The sequence below is a fragment of the Tyto alba genome, unplaced genomic scaffold (genome assembly GCF_018691265.1).
Source record: "Tyto alba isolate M040663 unplaced genomic scaffold, T.alba_DEE_v4.0 Super-Scaffold_38, whole genome shotgun sequence".
Lineage (NCBI taxonomy): Eukaryota > Metazoa > Chordata > Aves > Strigiformes > Tytonidae > Tyto > Tyto alba.
The window spans coordinates 25,451,114-25,465,252 of NW_024881313.1; the positions used below are offsets into that span (position 1 = coordinate 25,451,114).

The 14,139-nt window shown below is 35.8% G+C and overlaps 1 protein-coding gene across 3 annotated transcripts in view; it reads left to right on the forward strand.

The window, feature by feature from the left end:
* ZEB1 (zinc finger E-box binding homeobox 1) overlaps positions 1 to 13,452 on the forward strand; it is a 125,077-nt gene extending 111,625 nt beyond the window's left edge. For all 3 annotated transcript variants that reach the window (XM_042802281.1, XM_032982701.2, XM_032982700.2), the window contains exons 6-9: positions 3,859 to 3,964; positions 5,512 to 7,322; positions 8,879 to 9,059; positions 10,944 to 13,452. In XM_042802281.1, coding sequence (XP_042658215.1) covers positions 3,859 to 3,964; positions 5,512 to 7,322; positions 8,879 to 9,059; positions 10,944 to 11,515 — 2,670 coding nt within the window. In that variant the 3' untranslated portion in view covers positions 11,516 to 13,452. The remainder of the gene's footprint in view (positions 1 to 3,858; positions 3,965 to 5,511; positions 7,323 to 8,878; positions 9,060 to 10,943) is intronic.
* The last annotated feature ends 687 nt before the right edge of the window (positions 13,453 to 14,139 follow it).

A 14,139-nucleotide genomic window follows, 5' to 3' on the forward strand; every position in this document is an offset into this window, starting at 1 on the left:
CTTGCTATCTTATCGGCTTGTCTTCCACTTTAAATTTACTATCATCTTATATTTTACATATCTTATATTTCTAACTATTAAATCTATGAATGCTTCTTGTATAATGCTTTTTTGTGAGCTACCACATTTATTTTCAGATCTTCCAACTAGAAGCCTAAAAGCAGAAGAATAAAGTAGTTGGAGAGGCTAGAAGCCTTTCCCATATTTACATGTAGTTTGAATGAATAGCTAAAAAATACCAAGTGAGTAAACAATCTCAGAAGAATTGCTACAAAAGGAAGCTTAAATTGTTTTCCTGCAGATATATTTTAATGGGTTTACACTTTTGAAGGCACAATCGCATGTGATAAATGTTGTTTCTATGAAGTATCTGGAACTCAATATTACACCTGTTTAAGTGTGAGTTTTCTCTAGAGCCATAGCTAGAGTCAAAACTACAATAGTTTAGATACTTGGTAAATTTGAAATATGTATTTGTTTGTTATTTTCACAAAGTTGTTGTCTTCAAAATTGGCTTCATGTACATGTATGTGGTTACGTCATTCGTGTAATAGAAAATTAACCTTTTTCCATAGTAAGTATAGACCTCCTGGTTGTGCATCTTAAACAACTGCATCTTCAAAACTTAATCATAGAATGGTTCATGTCTTGTTCTTAAAGGGCTTCACCTGAAAGTATATTTGGATAACTGTTAGCTGGTTAATGTCCAGCATGTAACAACTGTGTAATTGTTTTGTACAAGGAAGCAGTGAGCAAAGATAATACCTAGTGTAGTGAAGGCAGTGGAAGAGATATGTGCACACTGTGCCTCTCTCTGAGGAAGGGGGAAATATGCCAAACTGCAGCTACTTCTGCTCGAGCAAAGATCTGGGAGCCATCCTGCACCTTCTCCTTCATCCCTCCCTTGGCCCCGTCATCCCTCACAGCTCCCCTGACTGCTCCTACACCACTAATGGTTGGTAGGAGGCAATGCTGCCTATGTATCATCTGCTTTCACATATAAAACTCCAAGAAAGATGTTGAAGTATGAATAAGTGCTGCTTATATTTGTTTTATTTTTATTTTCATCATTTTACTAAGCACCCATAGGTATTCTGTTAAAATTTCGTATTGCCATGGACACCACTGAGAAATGGCAGTTCTTGAAGACCATGTTCAAACCATCTGTGAAAAAACCCTGATGTACCTGTAAATCCTGTCTTCCAAATAATTTTGGATGATACTCATTAATTAGTTTTGATTCTGTGGTATGAAAAGAGTGGATTTTACTCCTAAGCACAGTAAATAATGATGCAGGGATGTACTAGTGACTAGTTACAGACCTTAATGCTGATGTTTCTTCTTTCAATCCTTAAAGGAATGCAGAGGAGTATTCTTTGAATGCTGCGGTTAATTCTATAATGAGCAGAAGACAGCAGTTATGTGCAGTGCTTTAAAAAAAATATATCACACATCAGAGGCACAAAAAATGTGGATTTAACAGTACTGAAAGGGGGAAAACCATTTGAATCTGAGAAAATGAAGGTGAAAGAATATCAAAGATGGTACTTTATAGAAGAGTTATGTTTTCTCAGTTTTAAAGAAGATCCTGGAGAGTAATTCTGAGGATGTTCCAGATTTATAAAAAAGAAAAGTATAGGACAGACAGCGAGAAAACTGAATAAAGAATTACAAATATAAGAAGGTAAGGCAAATAGATGGAAACACTGCCTAGCAGAAAGTTCAAAGCAGCTTATAGCCATGACCAGGAAAACAGGAAAACTCGTTAAAAATTTGATAAGTTAAATTTGGGCTTCTACGCCATGGAAGTAGAACATTGGATTTTAAAGACTGGAGTGGAAATATTTCTGACAGACTGAATACATGCACTAATATTTAGTATGAATTTTTATGTAATCCAGCATCTGCAGTAGCTGTATATATGCTGAGATCCTTTAACTTGTATAATCCCAAGTCAAACCACAGTAACTGATTCTCTGCAGGCTTAAGTAAATCCCGACACAGTCCTCTAGACTCAGTGGAGTTGCATCATTAAAATGAACTGCAGTGAGTCAGGCACAATCATCTAGAACATCATCTTCAAGGGACTTAGTTAAACAAAGCTGAAAAGCCATGTGGACTAGCAAAAAACAGCTGACAAACCCGAAATAAAGGTCAAGTGCTAATCAGGATAAGTCAGAGTGGAGACCTCACTGCAGAGCCTGGGAGGAGGCGGGAAGGAGCCCACCCCCCCAAGGAGAGTGGGAGCAGTATCTGCTGAGAGGTGAAAACTGCAGCTTAACCAAGTGCTCATCCCAAGGGAACTGTTAAATTAGAGTACTTGTAAGCAATTTAGATTATCTTGTTTCAATTCGTCTTCTGTTAGCATCTGTATCATATAAAGGAAGACAGGGTATACAGCAGGGAGGGTTGATAATTTGGACAACATATCTCATAGCAGAATGCTCAGACTTCTATCTAGCAAACTGCATGGATGGGGGTTCCTCAGATCTAAATCAGAACAGGAGCATCATCCTGCCTTTTATTCATCCCCACTTCTCCAGCACAGATCTCAGCCCCCAGTTGCTGTGTCTGTACTCGGGGAACAGCCTGAGCACTCGGTGAGCATCTGCTCCCACCACAGTAGACCAGAATTAGGTGTAGGAGCTCCCTGCCACTCTTTCACACCAGCGGAAGCTAATGCATGCCAGACAGTTCATGGTAGCTGCCCATAGGCAGGCTGTTTCCCCAGAGTACAAGAATAGCTCTATTAATGAGTTTATGAAAATACTTGCCCCGGTTACCAAAAATCTGCAGCTGTATACAAACGGTGATAGAGCATCTTCATGCAAAGTGAGCTCTACTTAAAAAGGAGCCACAGGTCTTTTAAATAAACAGTTTGTTTGAACAGAAGAATTTCTAATTCCTCCATTTCATCTTGGAGTTCATTAAGTTGCTCCAACATTTAAAATGTATGTAATTTTTGTCTTTAAAAATACACATTCATAGATTTATACAGTTTCTGATAAAATGATCTATCTTCCATATACATATCACGTCTATACTACATATATTTACATGTCTGTCTTAACTTTTGCTTTTTTTAAACTAGTATAAAAATAAAGATAAATTAAAAATAATTCGGAGCTTATCAATTAATGTTCTCACAAGGCAAAATATAACGAAAATAACCACAGAGCTTTAATGCAAATAGTGAAGAGGTCTGATGTTTTGTACTTGGGAAATCCCTCCATATTGTTATTTCTTTTAATTTAGTTTTTTGCATTTATTTTGAGAATTAATTGTGTCTGAGAGTGCCTTTGTTGTCATTGAGCCATCTTCTCTTGAGCAATCCTGTGACATCATTACATAGAGGAATCCAAGGCCAACAGTAAGCGCTGGAAGCATGTAAATGGAAAAATTAAGGCAACTGATTAAACTTTAAACAGGCTTTTATATGCTTTGTTTCTTTGTCCTGCGTGACTTATTCTATGGGTGGTGGGCATGGGGTTTTTCTTGCTTTTTTTTTTTTTAATTTTACAAATAGAATTAGCATGCATCCTGGAACTTCTTACTCACATAACATGTCAATGCAAGCTTCATCTGAAATTAGGAGAGGGGGCAAATATATTTTGGGGTTGGTTTGTTTTCTTTTCTTTTTACTGTACCAGATTTATTCAGAAGATACACATGGCTCAGTTTTAACCTGACTTCTAATTTGTATCTTTTCCATGCATAACACATACCACCTTTCAGTTTCTTAAAATTATGATTGATTCTTTTCAGTTTTGTATCGCATTTTCTCTGTTACAGTGTGAAAATACAAGATGTTTTTCCAGCTTGCTGTCTTATTCAATAATTATGAATTCTTTCTTACAGAGACATGTGACGCAGTCCAGTGGTAATCGAAAATTCAAGTGCACTGAATGTGGAAAAGCTTTTAAATACAAACATCACCTAAAGGAGCACCTACGAATCCACAGTGGTAAATAAACCAAGAACTGAATTATGTACTAATGTTGCCTTTTTTACTCTTTATAATTTTGATACGGTATCAGTCTTGTAAGTCTAAGTTTAAAATACTAGTGTTTTCCATTTCTTTTTTTCTCTGGGACTCTGTAAAAACTGACTGCAGCCTTCAGCTGTGTGCAAGAAATACATAGAATAACTGAAGAGGGTTTACAGTTGCAGCTTAAGCTCTGACAGTTAAGGAAAACTTCACTTGTCACAGAAGAAATGAGGGCATTCTTCTGGTCCTTTTTCACTTGTCTGTTTTATCTCAATGTTTGCAGATCATTCAGTATGTTATTGAGCCTTGCTAGAAAGTTTTAAGTGATAATAATCAGGACATAAGAACTATGCTTCCTACTGTGGCTGTGATTGTCATCATTCAAGACTAATCATATTAAAATAGCCTTAGGACACAGGTCTAGGATTCTGATACTCTGTCACAACGGTTTCAATTCATAAGAAAGTTCCAATTTATAAGAAATTTAATACATACTAATATATTTCAATATATAACAATAAGTTAAATGTGGTTACTCAAAAGAGATTCTCAATTTCTGTCTTTAACCCAGATTTACCCTTTGACAGAAAGTCTGAAAACAAGTTTTTAGGCCAAATTTTCCCTTCTTCTCAGACATGATAATAGCAATGAAGTACACCTCACTTAGAAGTCCTCACTCAGCAAACATAGTCTTCCTTTCATTTCCAGAGGGTATTGGCACTGTGCCTGTGAGTGGGAAAGCCTCAGTGAACATACTTTTCAGTATGAAGCAAGCCAGCTCTTCGGGCTCTTTCCTTTTCCTCTGTAGCACAGATCCCCTGAAAAGCCAACTCTTACTAGGAGTGTAATGACTGCATAGTTGTGTGCTTCTTCCTGGCAATTTAACCTGACATTCATCTCTGAACACAAATATACATGTCTTCTATATGTGTCTGGTTTCCTTTTACTTAAACTTTGCCTAATTATCAGCTGACGAGTATTGTAGTAACATAGGGATATATTGTATTGAGTTTGCTACAATAAAATGTGCATAGCTCCTTACACATTTACGACCTGCATTTATGCCAGTTTTTCTTTAGTTCTAATTTTTTTCCATTCTGAAGTAGTTTATGAAGTTAGTAGTGGTACTACTTAAATGGAGTTTAATGAAATCTGCAAGTATTATATAGTCTCGTTTATGTGATAAGTAGACAGTTACTGGGAAATAGTGAAATGTATCATGATCATATGGACTCCATCCTATATCTGCTAGCGGATCACAAACTTATTAAAGGACCCTAGAATCAGAGCTATAGATGACATAATTACTCCTACTGTTCAATTCACTGTATAAGGTTTCTTTATCCCTAGGAGTCTTTGAGATGTCATTTTGATGTATTCTTTTCTAGTTACTATTGCTCGATGAAGTTACACTGTAACCTAGTAAACTACTGCATATGCTTTTTTTTCTTCTTGTTTTGTTTTTTTTTTTTTTTTGTGTGTTTTTTTTTCTTTGTTTGTTTTTTTCTTTTTTTTATCTTTAGGAGAGAAGCCATATGAGTGCCCAAACTGCAAGAAACGTTTTTCCCATTCTGGTTCATACAGTTCACACATAAGCAGTAAGAAGTGTATTGGTTTGATGCCCGTGAATGGTCGAGCCCGGTCAGGGCTCAAGACATCTCAGTGCTCCTCCCCTTCCCTTTCTGCATCACCAGGTAGCCCAGCAAGACCACAGATACGACAAAAGATAGAAAATAAACCCTTGCAAGAGCAACTTCCTGTTAACCAAATTAAAACTGAACCTGTGGATTATGAATTCAAGCCCATAGTGGTTGCTTCAGGAATTAATTGTTCAACCCCTTTGCAGAATGGGGTTTTTAGTGGTGGTAGCCCATTGCAGGCAACCAGTTCTCCTCAGGGTGTGGTGCAAGCTGTTGTTCTACCAACAGTAGGTCTGGTGTCTCCCATAAGCATCAACTTAAGTGACATTCAAAATGTACTTAAAGTGGCAGTGGATGGTAATGTAATACGGCAAGTATTGGAAAACAATCATGCTAATCTTGCGTCCAAAGAACAAGAAACAATCAGCAATGCATCTATACAACAAGCTGGCCATTCCCTCATTTCAGCTATCAGTCTTCCTTTGGTTGACCAAGATGGGACAACCAAAATTATCATCAACTACAGCTTGGAGCAGCCAAGTCAACTTCAGGTTGTTCCACAAAATCTGAAAAAAGAAAACTCTGTTCCTACAAATAGTTGCAAAAATGAAAAATTACCAGAAGATCTTACAGTGAAGTCTGAGAAAGATAAGAACTTTGAAGGAGAGACTAATGATAGCACTTGTCTTCTTTGTGATGACTGTCCAGGAGATCTTAATGCACTTCAAGAATTAAAGCACTATGAAACGAAAAATCCTCCTCAGCTTCCTCAGCCCAGTGGAACAGAAGCTGAGAAGCCTGACTCCCCTGTCCCATCAGAAACTGGGGAGAATAACTTATCTCCTGGTCAGCCACCTTTAAAGAACCTTTTATCGCTCCTAAAAGCGTATTATGCATTAAATGCACAACCAAGCGCAGAAGAGCTTTCAAAAATAGCAGATTCAGTAAACCTACCACTGGATGTGGTAAAAAAGTGGTTTGAAAAAATGCAAGCTGGACAAATTTCTGTGCAGTCTTCTGCACCGTCTTCTCCTGAACAAGTTAAATTAAGCAGTCACACAGATAATGATGATCAAGCAGCAACTACAAATGTAAGTGAACCCCAGAACAGCACAAATAACTCACAAAATCCTGTCAATACAACAAAATCTCAGACTTTACCAGGGGGATCAACTCTGAATGGTTCACGCAGTAGCACGCCATCCCCATCGCCACTAAACCTATCTTCATCAAGAAATTCACAGGGTTATACGTACACAGCAGAGGGTGTACAAGAAGAGCCACAAATTGAACCTCTTGACCTTTCGCTACCAAAGCAACATGGGGAACTATTGGAAAGATCTACCATAACTAGTGTTTACCAGAACAGTGTTTATTCTGTCCAAGAAGAACCTTTGAACTTAACTTGTGCAAAAAAAGAACCACAAAAGGACAACAGTATTACAGACTCTGATCCTATTGTAAATGTAATCCCACCAAGTGCCAATCCCATAAATATTGCTATACCTACAGTCACTGCCCAGTTACCTACAATTGTTGCCATTGCTGACCAGAACAGTGTTCCATGCTTGAGAGCTCTCGCTGCCAATAAGCAAACCATTTTGATTCCACAGGTGGCTTATACATACTCTACTACAGTTAGTCCTGCAGTTCAAGAAACACCACCAAAACAGACCCAAGCCAATGGAAATCAGGTACTTCAGTCCCTCTATTCCTATATGTTGTGTATGGTGTATTCATTCTGTATCCATGCTGAACTAACAGAAAACTGTCAAGATAAATTAAATAAAAATGTAAATATAAGCTCTCATGTTTATTTGGCTTGATTGTTAAATGGATAGTAGATGTTACTGTTAAGTCCTCTGCAATGCTAGTTAGCTCAGGCAGCCTGAGTCCAGACGGACAGAAACTATATAGTTCTGTGTGTGGACAAGTCAGTTCTTCACCATATTCAGTCATTCAGAAGTGTCTTCTAGGACATTGCTGCTCATTATTTTAAAGACAGTCTAATTCTCCTGATCAAAAAGAAAAGTAAGGCCACCATTTGTGTTTCTTTCTGGCTCTGTATCTTTCCCCACATCCAGAAAATAAACTATTTGAAACTTTTGGCTACTCCCTTCACACTGCTCTGCTTTCTTGGAGAGTAGCTGAATTCGTCCTACGCCATAATGGCACTTTAAACGAAATTCAGATGTTTTCTCAATTGGAAGTCAGGCAGGTATTTGTCTTCTTCATCTGCCATTCCTGTATCCTGCTGTGTTCCTCCATGGGTACATCCAGATGTGATCTAATCAGTCAGGCCTCCTGCAAAACACCTGTGCATGACAGAGCAGAACAGAAAAGTGGCTTGTGTAAAGACTGAACATTTCTAATTAAATCTTAGAAATTGGCTGTTTAGCATTTTATGCAGGCCTCTGTATTGCCAGAGACTGAGGAGCCTTGAAGACTTACACGGTTGCTTAATGTTAATGAGACATACAACATTTGAGATAGCTAACTTGTACTTTTTTATATTCAGATTTAGTAATGTATGATAAAATTAATTCTGTGTGTAGTGATACTGCTGATATCAGTAAAAAATACTTTGCTTCTTACAGGTGAGCTTCAGCACTTGAAATGCTTAGAAACAGACAACAGATATGATATTTTTAAAACTTTATTAATGAAACATTTGAAATCACCAAAATTTTAGGTTAAGTAGTATTTGTGGTAATTTTATGAGGAAGGGGGTAGTCAAATATGCAAATTCAATTGGTAACTTAAATAGCTTTTTGTGAAAAATTCATGAAAAAAATACAGTCCTAACTTCCATAAAATCCGCATGGTAGCAAAATGTGTGTGACAAACACTAGTTGAAAAATGCAGTTAGATAACAAATTTGCTCTTCCAACTTACTGAGGTACTTTATAGGTCTGTAATCTTCTTTTCCCTCCTAACATTTCATTTATTTTAGGGGCCCTAAAACATGATGTGTCAGTGTAGCTTAGACCTCGCCAACAGTCAGACTTTGAAGTGATTAAAGTCAGTCCCAGTGAGAATTATGCATCTCTATGGTGGCAGGGACTGCAAAGCAGAGTGATGCAGCCAAAGATTTTTCTGACTATATAAGTCCAAACAACTTCGTTTGGCTGTTTACAGAATTGAATAACAGTGCAGCTTCAGCTTACACTTTATAAATTGTATGCTGCATCAGTGCATTTTTTTTTCTGTTGAACTCAACCTTTTTTCATTTTCATATTTTTTTCTTAAGGATGAAAGGCAAGACACTAGCTCAGAAGGAGTATCAAATGTAGAAGATCAAAATGATTCTGATTCAACACCCCCAAAGAAAAAGATGAGAAAGACAGAAAATGGGATGTATGCATGTGATTTATGTGATAAAATATTCCAGAAGAGCAGCTCATTATTGAGACATAAGTATGAGCACACAGGTATGTACTAGGAAAAGCAGTTTCAGATTATTATTTCATTGCTAGTATGTAACTGATAACTGGAATCCAGTTCTCAGAAAGTGTAGGGAAGTGTAATAGTCCTTCTTATCACCTATGCTCAGCTTTCTTTAGAAATGTGTTTTGTATTTTTGTTTGACAGAACTGCAATTCTGTGTTTCTTTAAATCTGTAAGACCTAAACCCTGAGTAGAAAAAGGGGAGTTTCTTCCATCTGGATCATGGACAATCATCTGCAAGCCACAGCCTGTAATCAAGGATGTATTACTTCTAATTTAACTTGCCTGACTATAAATTAAGAACAATTTAAAATTAAAATTCGAAATTAAGAAAAAAGGATTATGTATGTGTATGATACTTCACATGAAAGTCAGTGTTTCTATCTAGCCTGAAGGATTTTCAAATTGAGACACCTTTATAATTATCTGAAGCTAACAGCCATTCATTAGACATGAAATCTAACGCCAAAAAAACACCCTTTTGGCTCTATTTTTTATTTTTAATTTGTCATAGTTGTCCCTTTTGGCTTCAGTTTCTGGTATCTTTAGTCTTTATTTTAATAACTGTTGCTCTCTTACTTCTACTGTAATGTCTTAAAAAAAAAATCTTTATTGTTTAGGTGCCTATATTAATGTTTTAATTGCATCTCACATATAGAATTAAAAAGATTAAAAAATCCCTTTTTTCTTTACTCAATCAAGTTTCTCAAGATGAATTCATTAAGACTATTTTCATAACTTTCCAGTCCTGAAACTCTTTTAACTCCTCCTTTTAATAATGTAATTGTTCTTTCCATTCTACTTTTAAATTAAGTGCATTGTTCATAATCACAGAATTATTTAGGCTGGAAAAGACCTTTAAGATCATCAAGTCCAACCATTAATCTAGCACAGCCAAGTCCACCACTAAACCGTGTCCGTAAGTGCCATGTCTACATGTCTTTTAAACACCCTTAGGGATGGTGACTCCACCACTTCCCTGTGCAGCTGTTCCAATGCCTGACAACCCTTTCAGTGAAGAAATTTCTCCTAATATCCAATCTAAACCTCCCCTGGCACAAACTGAGGCTGTTTCCTCTCTTTCTATCGCTTGTGACTTGGGAAGAGGCACCAACACCCACCTCTTTGTTTGGCATAAGTTGACATGGAGGTGTTGATCATCAGTGCAGTGTGACCAAAAAACTGCTGTCTTATTGTCTCTGACTTCTGTGTCTGGGCTAAGACTTCACGAAGTTGTTTTGCATAACAACTTTGTTGAAAGAGACTCTAAAAACAAGGCAACAGAGTAGAAACCTGGAAAACAGAGCAGAAAGAGAACTAAGTGAAACAAAGCAGATTTTTCTTGTTAATATATGTATAGTCAGCAAGTTTTGTATGTAAGGCGTTTACCCGTGCCAACCTAGATTTCAGATTATTTTCCCTTTACCTATAACATGGAAGAAGGACTTGGTACACGAAAACCAATGTAAAAGCTTAGCTGATGTAAAATTTCCATCAATATATAAAAGTTAAAATGGTTTTGAGTCAAAGTAATGTTTACTGCAAGAAAAATGTCTCCTTTTATAATTTACTTATGTTTGCACTTTTTTGTGTTAAAAGTTACATCTGATAATCTGTTTGTCCTTCTGTGTTCAGTTTTCATAAAAAACTTACAAAATTAACCTTGTAACTGTGGCAATGTACCCTTGCACCCTCATCGTTTGGGCTCGGGTGAGAAACTCAGGCTGATAATGTGGAGTAGAACATCTTGCTAAATAAAAGTATTAATTCTTGGTAATACATTCACCAACAGCATTTCATGATGAAAACAACAGTATAAATTTTTAAAACTTCAGCTGCATGATGTCCAATTGTGCTTTATTTTGTAGGTAAAAGACCTCATGAGTGTGGAATCTGTAAAAAAGCATTTAAACACAAACACCATTTGATCGAACACATGCGACTGCATTCTGGGGAAAAACCCTACCAATGTGACAAATGTGGAAAGCGGTTTTCACACTCGGGGTCTTACTCTCAGCACATGAATCATCGCTACTCCTATTGCAAAAGAGAGGCAGAAGAGCGTGACAGCACGGAACAGGAGGAGACAGGCCAGGAAGTCCTCAATAATGAGCATGCTGGTGCCAGGGCATCTCCATCACAGATCGACTCAGATGAGAGAGAGAGTCTAACCAGGGAAGAAGAGGAAGACAGTGAAAAAGAGGAAGAGGAGGAGGAAGAAAAAGAGATAGAAGGACTGCAGGAAGAAAAAGAATGTAGGAAACTACAAGAAGTGGAGGATGAAGAAGAAGGAGAAGAAGGAGAAGATGAAGAAGAAGAAGAAGAAGAAGAAGAGAAAACTGAAGGTAACAAGAATGATGAAGCTGTTAATCAAGCAAGCAATGCAGAACCAGAAGTTATACAGAATAATGGGCAGGTGTCAGAAGAAAAAAACAAATAAAGCTTAAATGATAGTTTTTTCTATAAGGAAAAAAAAATTGGTAATGAAGTTCGTTCTATATTATACATGCTTTTCATGGAAACGCAGTAGCCTGCATACTGTGATTTCTGTTCACTACTGTGTAAAAAAATATATATGTAAAAAAAAGAAAAAGAAAAAAAAAATAAATCCAGGTGTGCCTGAACCTCAAACTTAGTAATTTTTCACACAGTTTTCAAAGTTAGGAACAAGTTTATAACATGAAGCAGATTAGAAAAATACAGTGACTCTGGAAGCAAAGATTTAACAGGTTGTAGGAAACCTGATTTATTAGACAAGCATCTGGCATTGTTTGTTTTATCAGTATTAATTTTCATTCTTCAGTTGATTAATTTTTAAGCTGTACAATTGGGAGAGATTTATATGATTTTTTTTTTTTTTAATGGTAAAACATTTCCTAAATCCAATTCAGTATTTTCTTATGTTTTAAAATGTGAGAACTTCTGCACTACAAAATTCCCTTTTGCAGAAACCTGTAATGCAGTTGCAAACAGTACTTGGCTACCTTTGTAAATTCAACCTAGAAGGTAGCGGTTTATGACATTAGATGTTGTAGTAGAGCATATTATCATTTAAAGTGTATTGTTAGCCTTAAGAAAGCAGATGATAGAAGAACTGAAGTTTCTTACTCATGTGATTAAAAATGTAGTTGAAAAGATTGTTGTTGAGTTCTGATTGCAGGGACTAACAGTGTTAATACTGGTAAGGACAGCAAAGTCGTCAAAATCAGTGTTTGTAATTGTGTTTTGAGTATGTAGTTACAATATGAAGGATATGATATGAAGCTTTGTATCTCCTTTGGCCTTATGCAAGACCTGTGTGCTGTAAGTGCCATTTATCAGTATTATAAAGGCTTTAAGCAGCCTTTATCCAATGTGTGGCCTACAATAACTAGCATTTGTTGATTTGTATCAAACTTAAAAGCGAATCATGGGGAAAAAAACACTTAGCCATCAGAGAAGTAAGAACACTGGTATATTTCATTATTTAATTATTTGGTGGTATTTTGGGTTAATACCTGACTTGCAGAATTTCTCTACAATAATTACAAGGGAAATTTTCTAATCTGCTTTATTGCTTTATTGGTTTACTTTAATTTCAGACACATACATGACATGTTATCTGGCTCATAAGTATTTTCAAATGTTAGTTATTATGGACCCCATTTATTAACAATGTTAGCTGATTTTTACCTATCAGTATTATTTTATTTCTTTTAGTTTATAGATCTGTGCAACATTTTGTACTGTATGTCTTCAAACCTGGCAGTATTAATACCCTTCTTACTGACATATGTACCTTTTTAGTTTTAGAAAACTTTTATATTTATGTGTCTTATTTTTATATTTCTTTATTTATTACACAGTGTAGTGTATAATACTGTAGTTTGTATTAATACAATAATATATTTTAGTATGAAAATTTGGAAAGTTGATAAGATTTAAAGTAGAGATGCAATCGGTTCTCTTGCATTGAGATTTGATTTAACAGTGTTATGTTAACATTTATACTTGCCTTGGACTGTAGAACAGAAGAATTAAAATGGGAATGTATTAATTTTACAATTGCAATCAATTCATTTTACCTTTACCCAGTTTTTAATATAAAGCTCTTAAATTTTGAAATTCACTGTGTGACTAATAGCATGATGCTCTGCAGTTTTATTAAGAGATTAGTCTAACCATAAAACTCTCATTTCCTTAGTAAGCCAAATTAGAATAATCTTATAAACAGTGTTGGGAACAATGTTTAACATTTTTGTGCCAATTTGTTCCTGTATTCATGTATGTATGTTACAAATCTGAAACTTCATTTTTAAGTTCCTTGTTACATCATGGTCATTTTCTAGTTTTTTACCAGACTCCCCATCTCACAATAAAATGCGTCAACAAGTCTGACTTACTGTCATTATTCTGGTAATTTAGAAAATGCCTTTAAATTATTTCTATGTGATGTTATTCAGACATGGTTCCTGCTTCAATGTTGATACTCGGTTTCACTTGTATGTAAGGAGCACATAAGTGAAAGAAGGGTTTGACTGTGTGCAGGCAAATGGATTGTGTGACATTAGTTTATTGATTTAGCAAAATCAGTAGAACAACAGAGTTTTCAAAATGAACCCATGTGGTTTTGTGATTTATTTTTTTTCTCATATATATCTAATATACAGTTTAATGCTCTCTTTCAGTAGGACTGCTTTTAAAGGAAGTAAGTCTATAAATGTTTTCTTGATTTAGCAATAAGCTAGTGAAAATGTGGATGTATATGTTGCTGTTGAACTTTCCAAAGATACAGTGCCAACCTTACAGATTATATATAATTTCAATAATGTAAGTATGAAGGCTTGAAAGGTGTATTACGTATGCATGTTTACAATCTTTTGCAGTTCAAGCAAAGTTTAGAGATGGTTAAGGAAAGTTCTGTTCTTTAATGATCCCTAAAAAGGAATTTCAGTTGTTCATCTTTGCTTTTTTACATGAACATCATGTAAGTTAGTTTATATTCACATATCTAAGTTTTGAATAATTCTTAATCTTCTTATCTCAACATTAATACATAGAAAGGATTTATCTCATATTAATTGT